The sequence below is a fragment of the Cardiocondyla obscurior genome, linkage group LG09 (assembly GCF_019399895.1).
Source record: "Cardiocondyla obscurior isolate alpha-2009 linkage group LG09, Cobs3.1, whole genome shotgun sequence".
NCBI classification, from domain to species: Eukaryota; Metazoa; Arthropoda; class Insecta; order Hymenoptera; family Formicidae; genus Cardiocondyla; species Cardiocondyla obscurior.
The window spans coordinates 653,911-673,291 of record NC_091872.1 but is presented as its reverse complement, the minus strand read 5'-3'; the positions used below and the strand labels follow the sequence as shown (position 1 = coordinate 673,291).

Genomic DNA, 19,381 nt, shown 5'->3' with positions numbered 1-19,381 from the left:
TTTATTTCGCTTACAATTTCTGATAACGCAACATATTCGGCGGCTGTGGATAATTTCGTTACACTTCCTTGTTTTCTAGATTTCCAATATATAGTATTGCCATAAAACTTAATCACATATCCTGTTGTGGATTTTCTATCTACTATGTCTCCAGCCCAATCAGCATCAACAAAGCATTCAAGAGGTTCATATGTTATACTCTTTTCAAACGTTAGTTTCAGATTTCTTGTTTGATATAAATATTTTAAAATTCTCAAAGCATATTTAAAGTGTGTATCTGTATATGAATTTTGAAAACGACTAAGATAGTTAACGCTATAGCCTTACATCAGCTCTTGTTCCGGTACTTATATACAGTAATGCTCCAATTATATTTCTAAATTTAATACTTGTATTTACTGATTGTGCTGGTTCTAACTTTAAATTTTGTTCCATTGGAGTTTGGAATGTTTTTGAGTTTTCTATATTATATTTTTTTGCAAGTGATTCTATATAATCAGATTGATCTAAAGTCATTTTATTATTATTTAAATCATATATAATATTTATTCCTAAGTACATTTTTATTTTTCCAAGATCTTTTAACATGAATTTTTTAGATAATTCTTCTTTAATTTGATTTATTTTAATTAAGTTTTTTCCGCAAATTAGTAAATCATCCACAAATGCTATTAAGTATATCTTATCATTATTACAATTTAATATATAAAGACAATAATCATTGTTGCTTTTTTCAAATTCTAATTTACTTAAGTAATTATTCAAACACTCATACCATAATCTTAGGCTTTCTTTTAATCCATACAAAGCCTTATTTAATTTGCATACATTTTCTGTTCCGTCTTCATAATCTTGTGGCTGCTTAATATATACTTCGGATTTGATATTACCATTTAAGAAAGCTGTTTCAACATTCATCTGAAATATAGATAATTTATTTTGACAACAATAGCTTAATAGAAGTTTTAGTGTTTGTATCTTTGCTACCGGTGAATATATGTCTTCTAAATTTTTTTCCTGTTCAAATCATCGAACCACTAGCCTAGCCTTTTTTAAATTATTTGGTTTCTTTGTATATATTCATTTTACACTTAAAATTTTTTTATTTGCTGGTGACGGAACTAATTCCCATGTTTTATTTTTCTTTAAACACTCTATTTTTTTATTTATGGCTTGTTTTCAGCCGTCTGCTTTCCTTGAGTTTATTGCATCATCATAATTAAGAGGACTGTCCGCACTTACATAATTAACATATACAAAATCTGTCGCAATATTGTCACCATATCTATCAGGTCTTTTCCTATTTCTTGATGATTTCCTAACTTCATTCTGTCTTCTAAAGCTTTGATTTAAATCCATTTCTTCATCGGAACTAATTATTATTGTGTCATTACCAAAATTAGTATTATTATCTTCTTCTTCGCAAGTGACGTTATTCTCATCATTACTATATCCAATTAAATTTTCTTCATTCTCTATAATATCTACGTGTTTAGCGATTGTTATTTTATTATTTATTAAAACTCTGTATCCTACATTTTCATATCCTAATAATAGACCAAGATCGGCTTTATGGTCCCATTTTGAGCTACGCTTTTCTTCCGGTACCTTTACAAAGACTTTACTTCCATATAAACGTAAATTTTTAATGTCTGGTTTTATTCTTGTTAAAATTTCATAGGGTGTCTTTTTAATTTCTGTATTTGTTAAGATTCTATTTTTCAAGTATGATGCAGTTCTAACTATTTCTGGCCAAAATTTTTTACTTAAATTTGATTCGGTTAACAAACATCTTGCCATATCCATTATGATTCTATTATAACGTTCAGCTGTACCATTTAATTGATGAACATATGGTGGACACGGTTCTATTATGAATTCTTTATTTCTTGCAAAATTATATATGTCTTTATTATTATATTCTCTTCCATTATTACATCTTAATTTTTTAATTTTTTTACCAGTTAAATTTTCAATATTATTTACGTAATCAACAAAACAATCATATACTTGCGATTTAGATTTAATTGTATATATTCTTGCTGCTTTACTAAAGTCATCGATAAAAGTGAGAAAATATCTTTCTCCATTTATACCTATTGTCTGGTGAGGACCATTTAAATCAGAATGTATAATTTCTAATAAATTTTTGGCTTTTGTTCGTTGATTTTCAAAAGGAAGGTTATGCATTTTATTTTTAATACAAGTAGCGCATTTAAATTGATCAGATTCTAATTTTTCCGGAATTCCATTTACATATTTATTTTTACACATGTCCTCCAAATATTTAAAATTGACATGTCCTAGTATTCTGTGTAGTCTTTCTTTTTGAGTGATAGCATTATTTACTCTTGATGTTATGTTTGATTCATTATGTATTAATGGACTTTCGTTTCCGACAGCAGCGCGAGCGGTTGTGTGTCTGAGCGAGTGCATGTAGAAAAAGGTTTCGGGGGAGTAAAATAGTTTTTCAGAGGTAAAGGGTTGGTTTGAGGGAAAAAGGGAAGGGTTTTTAAGGAGGGCAAGTGAAGGGAAAGAGCAAAGGTAAGAATAAAAGGAAAAATCGGGGAAGGTAAAAAGAGGAGTTCATTTTGAGGTTAAGTTGGCGGTGACGGGAAAAAACCGTGGGTAAGACAAAGGAAAAGAGGAAGGCAAGGGGGCAAAGGAGAGAGGTAGAGGTATAAAAGACAAAGGGAAAAGAGATAAGGAAAATTGAAAAATGAGCGAACAGGAAAAAGGAAATGTGGAGAGTGGAAATGAGGAAAGAAAAGAGGAAAAAGGAGAAGAGAAAACAAAAAAGAAAATGGGAAGGCCTGCAAAGGTAGAGATGTTAAAAAGAGAAAGGGCTAACAGTATGCCAATTTTGGAAGCGTGGAAGCAAGGAGAGAAAAGGAAGGAAAGGCAGGAAGAAAAAAGCGAAATAGAGGGCTTGGAAGGATTTAGGAAAAGTGTGAAAGTGTACAGATCACCCGTGAAAGCAACAGGAGAGGGAGGTGAAGGGGGAATAAGCAAGGAAGGTTTTGAAGAGGTAATAAAGGAAATGAGAAGTGGATTTGCAAGGATTCAAGCGCAGATGGAGGAAGTAAGGGAAATAAAGGTACAAATAAGAAAAGAAATAGAAGAATTGAAGATAATATGGAAAAAAGAGAAGATAGACTTAGAGAAAAGAATGGACGAGATGGAAAAAAGAATAAAGGAAAAAAAATATGAGGGAGGTAAACTGGAAATACCAGAAGAAATACAGGGAAAGGTTTTGAGTCTAGAAGAAAGAACGAGAATGCTGGAAATGGCAAAAGAAAGAGAAAAGAAAGAATGGAGGAAAAACAATTTAATAATAAGAGGTATAAAGATAAAAAGTGAGGAAAAAAGGCGCTGAAAGAACAAGTGGGAGAAATAATAGAAGCAACAGGAGTGAAAGCAAAGATAGAGGATGTAAATAAGATAGGAGGAGTAAATAAAGGAGGTTATGGTATGGTGTGGGTAAAGATGGAAAGTTTCAAAGAAAAATTGGAAATATTAAGATGTAAGGGAAAATTAAAGGACAGGACGGAATGGATAGGAGACGATCTGACAGAATACGAAAGGAAAGTGGAATGGCTCATAAAGAGAGAAGCGGATAAATTGAAAAGAGAAGGAAAACAGGTAAAAATAGGGTACAAAAAGATATGGGTAAATAAAGAAATGTGGATATGGGATGACCTGAAGGAAGAATTGAGAAAATGGGATGGTGCGAAAGAATTTGAAAAAGAAGGGAATAAAAGAAAGAAGGTGATAGCAGACAGGCTAAATGCAAGTTTTTAAAAAAAGGCGGAAGAAGAGAACGAAATGAGCTGGAAAAAGTGGAGAGAAAAGAGGAGGAAGGAGAAAAAGAAAAGGATGAAGAAAAAAATAGAAAAAGGAAAGATAAAAGACAAAAAGAAAAAGAAAGGGAGAAAAAGGAGAAAGGAAAGGAAAAGGCGGAGGTAAAAGACAGAAACGTGAGAATAGTTTTTTGGAATGTGGCAGGAATAGAAAACAAGGATGAAGATTTTTGGAAGAACATGGAAAAATGGGAGGTGATATATATGTGTGAAACTTGGTTGGAAGAAAAAAAATGGAAGGGGTTAAGAAGTAAATTGCCAAAGGGCTATAAATGGATAAATAAGGGGGCAGAAAAGAAAAATAAGAAGGGGAGGGCAATGGGGGGAATGGTGATGGGATGGAGGGAGGAATTGGAAGGAGAGGAAGAATTAGAATTTAAAGATAGAAAAGGAATGATAGGAATAAAGATAAAAAGTGGAAAGGTATGGTGGAAAATAGCAGGGGTATACGTAAATGAGGATTTAGAAGACATAACAGAGAACATGAGAAACTGGATGGATGAAAAAGAGGAAGGAACGAGATATCTGATAGGAGGAGACTTTAATGTGAGGACGGGAGAAGAGGGCGGGCTATGGGATGAGGAAAAAGAAGAAGAAGACAAGGAAGAGAGAAAAAGGAGAACAAAAGATAAAAAAATTACAGGAAAAGGAAAAAAATTCTGTAAAGTTCTGGAAGAAGCAGGATGGGGAATAGTTAATGGTTGTACAAGAGGAGATGAAGAGGGTGAATGGACATATGTAGGGGGAAGAGGAAAAACAGTAATAGATTATGTGATCAGTAATGTGGAATCAAAAGGAGAAATAGTAGAAATGAAGGTGGGGGAAGAAGTGGACTCAGACCACTTACCGTTAATAGTGACGATTAAAAGAGAGGGAGAAAAGAGGAGAAGATGTAAATATGGTATAAAAAAGAGCACGAGACTGGCTTGGGGTGAGAAGGAGAGGAAAATGTTCAGGGAAAAATATAAAGAAAAAAGAGAGAAAGAAAACAATACGGAGGAAAATTGGAGAAGTTTTAGTAAGGAACTGGAGAAAACAAAGAAAGTAGTTAAAAAGGAAATGAAAAAAGAGGAGGGGGAAAAACCAAAAGAAAGATGGTGGAATAAAGATTGTAAAAAGAAAAAAGGTGAAGTAAAAGAAGAAATGATAAATTGGAGGAAGGGGGAAGGGAGTGAGGAGAATTACAAAAAGAAGAAAAGAGAATATAAAAAACTATGTGAGGAGAAAAAATTGCAAGAAAAGGTGAGATGGGAGAAAGAAATAGAAAAGATTAGAACAGAGGGAGAAGTATGGAAAGTAGTAAACAAAGGAAGAAAAAAAAGGAAGGAAGTGGAGGAAAAAATAAAGATTGAAGAGTGGGACGGATATTTTAAGGAAATGTTAGGAGGAGTGGAATGGAGAGTAAGAGAAGAATTAGGAGGAAAGAGAATAGAAGACAATGAGGAAGATATAAATAGAGAGGAATTTGAAAATGTAATAAGAAAGTTGAAAAAAGGAAAAGCTGCAGGAAGTGATGGGTTAGAAAATGAAATATGGAAATGGGGAGGGGGAAGTAAAAGAGAAATTATGGGAAACGTGCAAAAGGGTATGGAGGGGAGGATGCCGGAGGAATGGAGAGAAGGTGTGATAGTTCCGGTGTTAAAAAAAGGAAAAGGGGAAAAAGTAGAAGAGTATAGAGGGATAACGCTGACACAGACTGCGTACAAAGTGTATGCATCTGTGTTAGCAGAAAGATTAAGAAAGGAAATAGAAGAAAAAGAAATATTACCGCAGAGTCAAGCCGGTTTTAGAAGAGACATGGGGACAGTGGATCAAATATATGTGTTAAATTATTTGCTAAATAAGAAGATAGAAGAAAAGGAAGGTAAAATGGTAATTGTGTTTATAGATATGAAGGCGGCTTTTGACTCTGTAGACAGGAGAAAATTGGTGGAAACAATGAAGAAAAGAGGGGTAAGGGAGGGATTGATAAGAAGGTGTGAAGAAATATTAGAGGAAACGGTGAATAAAGTAAAGGTGAAGGATAAAGAGGGGAAAAGTTTCTGGACAACAAAAGGAGTAAGACAGGGTTGTCCGCTTAGTCCTAGCTTGTTCACGCTCTTGTTGGCAGACATAGATGAAGAATTAGAAAAAGGAGGATGGGGGGGTATAAGAATAAAAGACAGGAGAGTTTACTCGCTGGCGTATGCGGATGACATTGCGCTACTGGCAGAAAATGAGGCAGGCATGAAAGGAATGATTAAAAGTATGGAAGAATATGTAAAGGAAAAGGGATTGGAAGTGAATGTAAAGAAAACAAAGATAATGAGGTGTAGAAAGGGGGGAGGAAGATGGAAAAAAACTAAATGGGTATGGAAAGGGGAAGAAATAGAGGAAGTAAAAAGTTTCAAGTATTTGGGATACACAATTATGAGAAATGGAGAGCAGAAAGAGCATGTAAAGGACAGAGTAAGAAGAGCGGCAAGAATAATGGGGCAGGTGTGGAGTATAGGTAAAAGAAAATTTGGAAAAGATTGGAGTAAAAGAATATGGCTATTTGATAAACTGGTATGGTCGGTTATTAATTACGGCGTGGAAATATGGGGATGGAAGGAAAGAGAAGAGGTGGAGATATTACAGGAAAAATACCTGAGATGGTTGCTGGGAGTAAGAAGATATGTACCAGGATATATGGTGAGAGAAGAACTACAGAGGGATAAATTGAAAGGTAGAGCAGGGATGAGAGCATGGAAATATGAAAAAAGGTTAGAAGAAGGGAAAGGAGGTGTTCTAGCAAAATGGTGCTGGGAAGAAATGAAGGAAAGAGCAAGGGAGGGAAGAAGCAAGGGAAAATGGGAAAAAGAAAGAGAGGAATTTTTTGAAAATTTTGGGTGGTCGGGAAAAGAGGTGGAAGATTTAAGAGAAAGAGGGGAAATAAGGGGGGAATATTTGGTGAAAAAGGATAAAGAATGGCAAAGAGAGGAAAGATGGAAAAAAATAAGAGAGTCAAGATTTAATAAGTATTATAAAAAAGTGAAAGAGGAAGGGATACCAGGATATTTGAAATTGGGATGGAAAGAAGAAAAATGGCAAAGAATGGCAAAATTTAGATTAGGGGAGGAAATGAGAGGAAATAAATATTGGGAGGAAGAGGAGAAAAGAAAATGTAGAATATGTTTGGAGAAGGAAGAAACGTGGGAACATATATGGGAGGAGTGTATAGATTGGGGAAACGAGATTAGTTGGGAGGAAATGGTGGAGGAAATTCTGGGAGGGGAAGGAAGGGGGATAGATTGGTTGGAAAATTTGGAAAGAACAAGGGAGAAAAATAGGAGTGACTGAAAGTATGAAAGAAAAAGCGTCGGAAGCGGGGGTCCAAAGATAGAATTTAAGGTAAAATTAAGGCAAAACAATGTAAAGTATGAATGGAAGTGTGATCTCTCTCTCTCTCGACGCGTAGGCAATAGAATAGGAAAAAGGCGTAGATATAAGTTTTTACTTTCAGGAAACGGCTGTGAGAAGAAAGAAGATTATAAAAGTAGAAATAGTTTAGAGATAAGAATGAAGTTTGAAAATATATTTTATGAAATTGTAAACAGAAAATTGGGGAAGCGAAAGTCCCGGTGTACCTCTGAGGAGAAATAAACACCTTATACATTATGTATTAAAAAACTTTTTAATTTATACAATCCATTGTCTTTATATGCTACAGCAATTAATTAATTTTTTTTATTATAAATTTTTGTTGTATTTCCAGCTGCTATTACTGTAAAATTATTTGTTATCTTTGCTACACTTAATAAATTTTTATCTATTTCTTTTACATAATATACATTAGTAATTAATATTGGTACTTTTGATTCATGATTTATAAAGATCGTTTTAATATTTCCTATTTTTGTTGCCTGAATACATCTTCCGTCGCCTATTTTAACGTCTACCGGTTTTTGCAAAGTTACAAATTTATCAAAAAATGCATCATTATTTATAATGTGATCGGTACAGCCGCTATCTATCACCCAATTAATTTCTTTTTTGTTGCAAAAATTTACCTCCGTATTCATAGTTTTTATATTTTTCTTACCTTCGTTTATTTCGGTTTTGAAGACGCTTGATTCGCTGGTGTTGGTTTCGCAATTACTGTCTCTATTATAGTTTCTATTTTGATTGTATCTTCTGTTGCACCGGAGCGGTGCACGGGGTCCGTCCTCCGAATATTACACTTTCCAGTGTAATCGGTGTACGGGTGTTGTAAATAAATATACTCTTAGTTGTATAAAGTATATTGTATATTGATGGATTTATTTCTCCTTGATGTTTCGGTGATAGAGTTACGAGTCGCTACCTCGAACTCCCGAACTGACTTGCACGAGCTTCGGAGCTTGTGCATTATATATTATTATTTTTGGTCTTGTCAGCGAAATAGCAGAAGGAAGTGGCCGCGTGCCCTACTGCTTTCTGCTGATAGCGCGTGATGTCGAAAGGCTGACAAGACGGATTCTTGAGCTCAGCAGATTCCAACAGTTTGGTAATCTGCTGAGTTGTGTATAAAAATGTGTCGCGCGTGGTGGTCAATGACCAGCGTGCGCTGTCGGGTTACAACACTTCTGATGGCTTGCATGATTCTTCTTCCTCTGGGGTTGTTTATTTGACGTGGATTAGAATATCCTCCTCTTCCTTTCGGGACATATCCTTGGGTGTTGAAATTATTTCCTCTATAGTTAAAGCTGCTCCCTTCTTGTGGATACATTTGTTCTGTTGAATTTTGAGTTTCAAAGTTTCCTTTTGATCCAGTTGCACGACAGTTTGCTTTTAAATGTCCGAGTTTACCACACTTGTAACACGTTCTTTTTTCTATATTTTTTCTTTCTCCTTTAAAGGCACTTGATTTTGTCACATTCCTTCCTTGTTCAGTTTTATCACGTATTTCCCACATCTTGATTTTGTTTTTGACAAATTCACATGTCTGGTCTTGCTCTCTTACAGCATCAATTAAGTTTCCGACATAACTTAATGACTCGGGTAACGTACGTAGCATGTAATTCAGTTTTTCTTTTTCCGTCACTGTGGCACCTGATGATTTTAACTTATTTATTAATTTTTCAAAGTCTGTAAAATATGCACTTGAGTCATCATAATCCATTAGCTTTATTTTTTCTAGTCTATTTCGCACACATATTTGTATCGCAGTGGATTCTCTGGAATACATTTCATCAAATTTTTTAAGAATATTATAAGCCGTTTCTTCATTGCTCACAAATTCGAGCTGTTCATTGGATATGCCGCAATAAACGTAATTCATGGCTTTAAGATTACTTTCGGCCCATGTTGTTGAATTATCAGACGATAGCATTGGTTTGATTGCCACCTCATCACATTTTTTCAATTTTAAATAGAGTAGTATCCGCTTCTTCCATAAATTGTAATCTTGTCCATTGAACTGTTAAATTTAATCTCTTCAGTCATTTCTTCGTCTTCTTGTTCTTCTTTTATTCTGAACTCAGTGTTTGATTTTTGTTGAATGTTCTTTTTAATTTTAACTATTTTTGTAATAGTTTTTTTGGTTATTTTTTAAATATCGTTCCAGTCAACTTCGAAGCCAAGTTGCATTCACTTTTACTGTGGTAAACACCTTTTGATTTATGAACCACGCTCTGCTACCATGAAAAAATTATTTGGGTGCGTGGATAATTTTTTATAATAAAAAACACTTTAATTCACAAAACACTGGTTTATATTTGGTTTATATTTTACACACACTTAATAAAAAAACATAAAAGAATATAGAACGGTATTTAAGGAGGTTTTAATATGTGACACGTCTGTACCCGACGACGACTCTTTTTCAAGTGAGTAAGTCCCGATATTAGTTTTATCTTTGAATCAGTAAAGGGGCTTCCCGGTCCTTTGTCTTGTTTATAAACCTTTTGTTTATTCCCTTTCTTATCTAGCTGTCACAAAGTCACGTAGTGTTTCCGGTCTACTAGGAATTATTTATTTGTAAATTGATTCGGTCTTATTTAAAGTTAAATTTATAATTATTGTTTGAAGCGCATATATTTTAACATGTTTGAAGCGCATATATTTTAACATTGGCAATTCACTGTCATGCCTTTTGGTCTCACAAATGCTCCAGCAACTTTTGAACGGTTTATGGAAAGGGTCTTGGAAGGGCTTCTTTCTAAGAGTTGTTTTGTATATTTATATGATGTAATAGTTTTTGGAAGGAGTTTCGAAGAACTTATGGAGAATCTTAATGAAGTGTTTCTTTGTTTAAGAAAATTTAATTTAAAAATTAATCCAGGGAAGTGTGTTCTTTTCAGTAGAAAAGTTAAGTACTTGGGTCATGTGGTTTTTTCAGAAGGGGTTGCTACTGATCAGGAGAAAGTAGCAGCAGTGATAGATTGGCCAATTCCTCATACTAAGAAGCAATTGAGAAGTTTCTTAGGTTTTTGCTCATATTATCGGAGATTCGTGAAAGGTTTTTCTTCAATAGCAAAGCCACTTCATTCTTTGACGAGAAATTTGGTGAAATTTTCTTGGACGGATGACTGTCGAAAGGCTTTTGAATCCTTGAAGCGGGCCTTAACTTCTCCTCCAGTGTTAGCGTTCCCGAAGGAGAAAGGTCAGTTTATTTTAGATACTGACGCTTCTGGAATAGGAATCGGGGCTGTTTTTTCACAGAAGCAAGGAGATGAGGAGAAAGTTATAGCGTATTTCAGTCGGGTTTTATCAAAGTCTGAAAGAAATTGTTGTGTTACTCGACGCGAGCTTTTAGCCATCGTTGATGCAGTTAAATCTTTTCGTCATTTTCTTTTAGGAGGGAAATTTTTAATTTGTACGGATCATATTTCTTTAAGGTGACTTTTGTTTTTTAAGGAACTCGAGGGCCAGTTAGCTCGTTGGGTAGAAAGGTTACAACAATTTCAGTTTGAAATTGCTTACAGGAAGGGGACTTCTCACGGAAATGCCGATGGTTTATCGAGGCGACTTTGTGAAGCGGAAAACTGTCGGTATTGTTTTAAGGTTGAGCAAAAAAGTCTTTCCGAGGGAGGTGAGACTGTGGCTCGAATAGTCTTCCAAGTAGAAGAATTAGATCTTTGGAAAAAGGATCAGCGGGAAGATCCGAGTCTGAATGTTTTAATTCAGGCGAAGGAGTCTGGGAAACATCTTTCCCGTTCGGGATTTTCTTCTTTAGATACAACGGGAAGAGTTCTTAATTCATATTGGGATTCCCTTGTTTTAGAGAACGGAGTTCTTTATAAGAAGTGAATAGCTCCGAATTTGAGGAAGGTGCTGTTTCAGTTAGTGGTTCCTTGTAAACGGATTAAAGAGGTTCTGACTGATGCCCATGATTCTCCTTCGGTTGGGCACTTCGGGATCAACAAGACTCTAGATAGAATTCGAAAGCGTTTTTATTGGGTTTCTTGTAAACAAGATGTAGAAGATTGGTGTCGTTTGTGTTCGGTTTGTTGTTTAAAGAAGGGACCTTCCGGCAAAGGAAAATCTCCTTTGCAAATTTACAATGTTGGATCTCCGTTTCAGAGATTACAGATGGACGTTCTTAGTCCTTTTCCTATATTTTCTTCTGGAAATAGGTTTCTTTTGGTAATTGTTGATTGTTTTTCTAAATGGGTGGAAGCATTTCCGGTGAAGAATATTAGAGCAAAAACGGTAGTTGAGGTTTTTGTTAGAGAAATTATTTCGAGATTTGGAGTTCCTGAGGAAATACATACGGATCAGAGACGAAATTTTGAGTCCGGTCTTTTGAAAGAGTTGTTGAATCTTTTGGGAGTTAGGAAAACTAGGACTACTGCTTTACATCCACAATCGGATGGGCAGGTGGAGCGACAGCATCGTACAGTTTTGGAATATTTTTCAAAATTTGTTTCAGAAAATCAAAAAGATTGGGATCGTTGGGTTTCAATGTTCTTGTTAGCTTATAGGTCTTCGAAGCATGAGGTTACTGAGGTTTCTCCGGCGGAGCTTTGTTTTGGCAGGGATTTAAGGTTACCGTTAGATTTAACGCGGGGAATGATTTCTCAATTTTCTCAGTTTTCAGTTTCTTAAGGAGAGTTTGTTAGAGGTTTAAGACAAAGGCTTGATGAAATCCATTCTCATCTCTTGCACGTTCGTTAATAAATCCGTTATTAACATTCTTAATATGTAGAAATGTTCCGACATTTCTATTTGTCCCGTTATGCCGTCTACTTTTTTGCTTAACAGCTTCGTCGCGTTTGTTATAACTTTTTTGTGGTACTTTATTGTTTCCTCTAATTTCTGTATATGACCAATCGAACTATTTATTACTTTCAGCTGATTTTTTGCTACATGTTGCAGCGTTTGCTGTCTTTTCGTTAACATTTCTAACTGTTTGCTTATTACTTTTTCGTCGTTCGCGTCCATTGTTCCGAATAGTTTTTTACTTATTGTTCCTATTACATCTATTAATCCTTGCTTTGTTTTTTGTGCCTCATGTGTTGTTAGTAATTCTATAGCTGTTATTAATTTTTCGTTTTGGGCTCGTACTGTCTCTGCTAAGTATTTACATTTATCCTTAAGTAATTCTCCGCTATATGTCTCGCACGCTTTTTCTCCGTCTTTTACTCGTTCTTGTAGTTTTTCATATTGCGCTTTTAATTCTTGTGTTTTTGTTATTATTACTAATTTCCACGACGCGTCGGATAGCTGCAATTGTCCCACGTTTTCGTAGTAGAGTCCGGGTTCATGTACGAACTGCGTTACCGTGTACGGTGAGCTTATCTCCGGCGGTTTTTCGCTTGCGCTCAGCGTCACGGTGATTATTATTCTGAAAGATGATTTTCTTTCAGATTGATTTTTCGCGGTTTCTGCGTATTCTAATTTTTATTTCTTTTCGCGTGTGTTATCTATTGTGTGCGTGTGTGTTCTCTGTGGGAGCAACTGTGTATTATGATACGAGGTAAGTCTTTATAACTTTTCTTTGCTGTGTTCGCGCGGTTTCGCGTTGCTCTTCTTGAAATTTTAATATGCATTTTTATATCGCGTCGGATTTGTCTCTTAGTCTCGTTTCCGTTCCGTCAGTCTGTCAGTAACTTTCTTGCTGTATCTTCTACCCTATACATTTTTTACAATGTCGTAAGTGTCGGTTTTAATTCTATTTTTTACCGGCGTTGTTTTTTGTATTTTTGTTATTTGTTTTTTCTTTTATCTAGTTCGTCTGTGAATATCGTTTTTGATCCCGCTGAGTCCTCCCGTCGGTGGGTGCGATGTACCACCTGTCAGCGGGAGTACATGGCACTTCAGTGTTTTGAGTGCCGACTAAGTTCCGTTCCTCCTATTCGGTCACGGATTTACCGGCTTACCCCCGTGCCAAATTTATTGGTGATGATGGAGGATCGTCCGGACGAAATCGTGCCGTCTATCCTATGCACTCTGGTGAATACACATTTTTTTTTTTTTTTTGTTAATGCTTTACAAATGCTTTTAGCCTATTTGCATGCACTTTTATGCTTCTTCTTCCTCCTTTTATTCTGTAGTTTACTTCTCCGCATTTCTCTATAACCGTGTACGGCCCTATCCATTGTGCTTCTAATTTCTTTGATCTTCCTCTTCTCACTGTTTCATCGTGCAATAGGACTTGATCTCCTATTTTGAATTTTCTTTCCCGTATTTTCTTATCGAAGTTTGTTTTTGATTTTTTTTTCTCTCCTTTTAAGTGTTCCTTCGCGATTGTATTTGACGCGCGTAATCGTTCCCTTAGTTCCTGCGCGTAGTCGTCGTATGTGTATGTGTTTCTTGGTGCCGTCGCCAGTGCCGTCGGCAATGTTGCTTGGTGCCCGTACACCAATTCAAACGGCGTGTACCCCGTTGCTGTGTGCGGTGTCGTATTATATGCGAACATCGCGTACGGTACCCACTCGTCCCAATCGGCTTGAACTCCGTTTATATAATGTCTTAGGTATTCTGCTAGAGTTCGATGTGATCTCTCTAGAGCCCCATTGCTTTCCGGATGATACGCCGTTGTTTGTATCTTCTCGATTTTCAATAGTTTGCATACGTTTTGAACATTTCGTTTACGAAGTTTGTTCCCTGATCCGTTAGTATTTTTTCTGGAATTCCATGTTCAAAAATTATTTTTGTTGCGAATGCTTTCGCCACGGTTGCCGCTTCTTGATTTGCTACTGGTATTGCCTTGCTAAATTTCGTTAAGGCATCTTGAAATGTTAGGATGTATTTATTTCCCGCGTTTGTTACTGTCAGTGGTCCTACGATGTCGAGTGCGCATTTTTTGAATGGCTTTTTCGGCGTATCGGTTATGACCATTGGCATTTTTGTTTTTTTGCTTAGTTTGTTCTTTTGGCATTTTTCACATTTGCTGATGTATTTTTCCACTTCTTTGTTCATTCCTGGCCAATTATGGTTGAGTTTTATTCTATTTATTGTACGTTTCACACCCTGGTGTCCTCCCAATGGGCAGTCGTGATATTCTTTTTATATTTTTATTTTTTCTTCTAAATATTTTTTTGTTTCGTTCTCTATTTTATTTATTTTGGTTTCTTCGATTGGGTTTCTACTTAGTGCGTCAGCGTTTGTGTTTTCTTTTTTCGTCTTTGTGCACTATTTGATATGTGTACTTTTCTAGTTTTAGTCTCCAGCGTATTAGTCTTAAGCCCGGATCATTTACATTAAATAACCATGTTAATGGTTTGTGATCCGTTATTATTATGAATTTCGTTCCGTATACGTATGGTCGGAAATGTTTTACCGCTCATACTATTGCTAGTAGTTCTTTTTCTGTTGTACTATAATTTCGCTTCGCTTTATTTAGAATTCTGCTGGCATATGCGATCGGTTTGTCTTCTCCGACCGTTCCCTGTGATAGTATTGCTCCGATTGCATAATCCGAGGCATCTGTTGTTACCAGGAACTGCCTCGTGAAGTCCGGGTAACTTAATACCGGAGCTGTCGTTAGCTTTTCTTTTAATATCTCGAATGCGTTCTGCTGTTCTATTCCCCATTCGAATTTTTCTCCCTTTTTGTCAATTTTGTTAGTGGTTTTGCTATTTTCGAAAAATTTTCTATGAATTTCCGGTAGTATCCTGCCAGACCTATGAACGCTTGTATATCTTTTACTTTTTTCGGCATCGGGTAGTTTCTTACTGCGTTTATTTTTGCTGGATCTGGCTGTATTCCGTTTTCTGTAATTATGTGTCCTAGGAATAATACTTCCTTCCGTAGGAATTCACACTTGTCTGGTTGGAGTTTCAGATTATTTTCTCTTAGCCTGCTAAATACTCTTGTCAGCTTTTTGTTGTGTTCTTCAAGTGTCGGTCCGTATATCACGACGTCGTCCAGGTATACCAGACACTTGATACCTTGTAATCCTGCTAGTACTGAGTTCATCAGTCTTTGGAATGTTGCGGGGCGTTTTTAGCCCGAAGGGCATTCTATTAAATTCGTAATGCCCATGTGGTGTTGAAAATGCTGTTTTGCATTTGTGTTCTTCTTTCATTTATATTTGATGATACCCAGATGCAAGGTCTAATGTGGTGAAGTATTTCGCGTTTCCTAGCTGATCAAGTATTTCGGTGATATTTGGTATTGGAAATGAATCACCTATCGTTATTTAATTGATTTTTCGGAAGTCCACCACTATTCTTAATTTCGCTTTTCCTGACGCGTCTACTTTCTTCGGTACTACTAGTATTGGCGCGTTCCATTGGCTGCTACTCTGGCGAATTATATCTTCTTTCAGCATTTTGTCTATTTGTCTATTTACTTCTTTTTTGTGTTTCTCTGGTAATCTATACGGGCGATTATTTATTGGCGGATTTTCACTTGGCGTATTTACCTTGTGTTTGACGGCTGCTGTGTACCAAGGGAAAGATCGTTCCCAAACTTAGTGGTCAAGGCTCGGCGCTCTTCGGCGAAGGTTGGACACTCCGCCAGAGTATGTTGCGCCGAGTCTTGACTAGCCCCGCACTGGTGGCAGCACGACGTGGGCTCACGACACCTGGCACAGATAATCCCCGAAACACCCATGTCCGGAGACCACCTGTGCCGACCTGAAGGTGAGGCGATAACACGCCCCACTTATCCACCTAACACCGGGGCTAATGCCCTTAATGTGCGGCGGGTGGTGCACCTGACGCGCTAAGACTTGCGCGCCACCAGCCCAGCATATCATTTCTCGCCTGCTTCTTTAGGCGCGCCATAATGGCGGCTGTGGGCAGAGTCCTCCTTCATACGGGAGACACGCTCATATATCTGAGCGCGCTCCCAAGCGAGCAACTCCAGCGGGAGTCTCGCAAGACCGTAGCGGCGTCATGCGACACCGTACGGTAGCAGCGGGCGACTCGTATGGCCACCTGCGCATGGTGCGGCGCAGAGTGGCAGTTGTGGCGCGATGACAGTGCGCTAAGTCGCCGCAAAGATCGGTGCGCCGTACATAGCCACCGACTGTACGGTCGTCGCCAAAGACGCCGCACCTTCCTGATGGGCCCCCAAGATTGGGCATTGACGGCCAAGTGCTGAAATCTTGCCCAATCTAAACTGTTGAGCGAAGTGCTCGCCGACCTTCATTGCTGTCCAGAATGAGGCCCATTTAATATGGGACTCACCTGAACAGCCGAACCACTCACCAAGATGGAGGAATGAGGAGGGAAGGAGTCGCAGAGGCACCGCAAAACACTAGTGCCTCTTTCTCCGGGGCCACCCTTAGTCCCATTCTCTGAACCGCCCTGACACTGCCGCCACAGCCACTTCGCCCATAGCCCGGCCTCCCACCAGCTGTCATCCCCGGGCCAGCACAAGTGTGTCATCGGCGTAACACACTGCGCTGCAACCCGGGGAAGCGCAGTCCTAAGGACTCTGTCGTACGCGAGGTCCCAAAGCAGGGGCCAGCACAGACCCCTGTGGGACCCCGCGATCTACCATTCTGAGACCCGCCTACCCTGGCGGTCCTGTACTCCAGCGTCCTACCATCAAGGTAAGAACGCATAACTCGTTGGAGGTGATCGGGACCTGGAAGTAATCTAACGCTTCCCGATCATTCTCCACGGCAGGGTGTTGAAAGCATTTGTCACATCCAATGACACCGCTAACAACACCCCGCCATCCTCGTAGCAGCTTCCGCCAGGGCTCTAACGCGTGAAATCGCGTCAATCGTTGAACGCCCCGGACGGAAGCCGTATTGCTCGTGGAGTCCATTCTCCCGACCTGCCAGATGCTGGACGAGGCGGGCAGCGATAATTGCTCCAATAACTTCCTGACCTCGTCCAACAAGCAGATTGGTCGGTACGAGGAGGGAGTACCCGGGCTTGCCGGGTTTAAATCAAGGTGAGAAGAGCTTTTTCCAAGCCCGGGAAAGACTCCTCCCGCAACATGCATTAAATACTTGCCCAACCTGTTTGGGCAGTATTCGCCGCCAAGGCCACAACTTACCAGGACGCCGTCAGACCCGGTGCTTTATTAGCCTTAAGTCTCCTGACGGCGCCGATCAACCTCCTCTGAAACCTCCCACTCTTCCTGCCATTGAAAGTCCCCTTCGGCTTGGGGGAATAACAGGTCCTCATTTGGTGGAAATAGTATCCACCACCCCCTTTAAAACTGAGGGGGCTAACTGCTCTGTCACGGAGGCGCCCAGGATCGAAGCTGCCCAAAACTATTTTGTATGGGCGCCCCCATGGATCCTCTTCCAATGTTTGAAGGAGTTCGTCCCAAGCCTTGGCCTTGGCAGCCGCAATGGCAGCCTTAAGTCCCGCAAGCCTCCTGTAGTCAGCATACCTGCTGGCTATGATCTCGGGAGACCGTCCTCGAGAACGCGCGCGTGTAAAGCCACGTCTATTGTGGACGGAGGCACGTCTAAGTTCGGCGATTTCCTCCGTCCACCAATATGCAGCACGATGGGGTTTAGAGGGAGTGGCCCTAGGCATAGACGCCTCACAAGCGTCAGTAAGTGTACGTCTAAGCCACTCAACTCCTTCCTGCGCCGATAACCCCGCCGGATTTTGCGACCAAGTCGCAGCTTCCAGTGCGGCCTCCAAGTGGCCACACTCCAATTTCTTGAGAGCCCATCTTGGTCGTCCCCTGTTGACGAACCGTCGGGCTCTTACATTCCGCAGAGTGGTGCCGAGAGACATTTGGATGTATAAGTGATCCGAAAGCGTCTCCTCGTCCACCACCTGCCAACCTGACACCAATGCGCGCGCGGAGGGAGATATCCAAGTCAGATCAACTATCGATTCACCCCTCCACGCAACGCAAGTACTAGCAGCTCCCTCATTGGCAAGAAGGAGCCCCAATGCTGCCGCCCAATTAACCAGGGCTTCACCCCGACGATCAGACCTCGGGGAACCCCATGCGACGTGTTTCGCATTAAAGTCCCCCGCTATTAACACTTGCCCAGATAAACAGGGCCTCAGGACCGAGCCTAAGATCTCTAATCGATCCTCAAAATCAGAAAAGGACAGTGAGGGGGAGATGTAGACACCAACGATGGTAAACTTTCCCCACTTAACCCCTACGTATCCATCTCCTTTTCCCCATAAAGTACAGAGAGGAGAGATGTTATGCCATGTAATGGCAACCAAGCCGCAATTATCACCCACCCAGCGGGAGTGACCGGGCGGAACGGAGTGTGGCTCCGCAGCTACACCAATACATGAGCCACGGGCCGCCACGCTATGGACAAACAAGTCCTGAGCACGGCGGGCATGGTTCAGATTGGCCTGGAGGATTATGGCGGTGAAGGCGGGGCCGTTGCAGCCTCCTCCAGGCTGTTACTTCCTTCGGCCAATGTAATAACCATTGGCTCTTTGCTACTCTGTTCCATTGGAACTTGTCCGTCTACCTCCATGGCAGTGGTAACAGAGGAAGTCCTTATATTCGGACTTTTGTCCGGAAACACTATCTTGCCTGCTTTGGACTTCGCAGGACATGCACGTCCGCCCAATCTGTGGTTTGAAGGTCTCCCCACCTTCTTACAAACAGGGCAGACTGCGGGGACTTAATCAGCTACCTATGCCCGGAAGAACCACAGCGGAAACAATTTCCACTGCGATCTTCTTTACAAGGGCATCTCTGGCGTACGTGGCCCGACTGCAAACACCTAAAGCATTGCAGCGGGCGCGCCGCTAACAACTCAACTCTGGCCTTAGTCCAGCCAACCTGTACCCGACCTTCAAAAGCCAATTTGTTGGCAGCGTGAAGCGGGCACTGAACCCAGACGGTTCTAAGACCGTCACCTGAGAGGCGAAGTACGCCTAACTTAAATTGCGTAGGCTGGCAAGACGTAGCACCAGCCAACGCATCCATCACCTCCTGTACAGTAGCGGAGTCATCTAACCCGCGTATTCTAATCTCCGCCATCTTAACGGGTCGCTGGATTGTGACCCCCTCTAATCCTTCCAGGGCCTTAGATAATTCTTGAGCCAATACATCCGCCTTCTGCGAACCTTCGGGGCCAGAGACCTCATACATTTGGGCCCCAGTTGCAGCCCTTCTAGGCCTTACCTGACTAATTCCCAGACTGGCCAGATCAATTTTGCTTTTGGCCAATC

General features: G+C 39.7%; 1 protein-coding gene across 1 annotated transcript; it reads left to right on the top strand.

Moving 5' to 3' along the window:
- The first annotated feature begins 2,719 nt into the window (after window positions 1–2,719).
- Window positions 2,720–3,801, top strand: LOC139105597 (uncharacterized protein PF3D7_1120000-like). Its single transcript, XM_070661789.1, has 3 exons — window positions 2,720–3,289; window positions 3,370–3,523; window positions 3,653–3,801. Exons 1-3 carry the CDS (start codon window positions 2,720–2,722, stop codon window positions 3,799–3,801), a joined length of 873 nt encoding a protein of 290 aa, XP_070517890.1.
- Window positions 3,802–19,381: the final 15,580 nt, after the last annotated feature.

Excerpts from the sequence above, each read along its gene's own strand:
- LOC139105597 (XM_070661789.1), top strand. The coding sequence starts at position 2,720 with ATGAGCGAACAGGAAAAAGGAAATGTGGAGAGTGGAAATGAGGAAAGA. Across the intron at positions 3,290-3,369 it reads GAACGAGAATGCTGGAAATG|GCGCTGAAAGAACAAGTGGG; the intron begins GCAAAAGAAAGA and ends TGAGGAAAAAAG. Across the intron at positions 3,524-3,652 it reads AAAATTGGAAATATTAAGAT|GGTACAAAAAGATATGGGTA; the intron begins GTAAGGGAAAAT and ends AGGTAAAAATAG.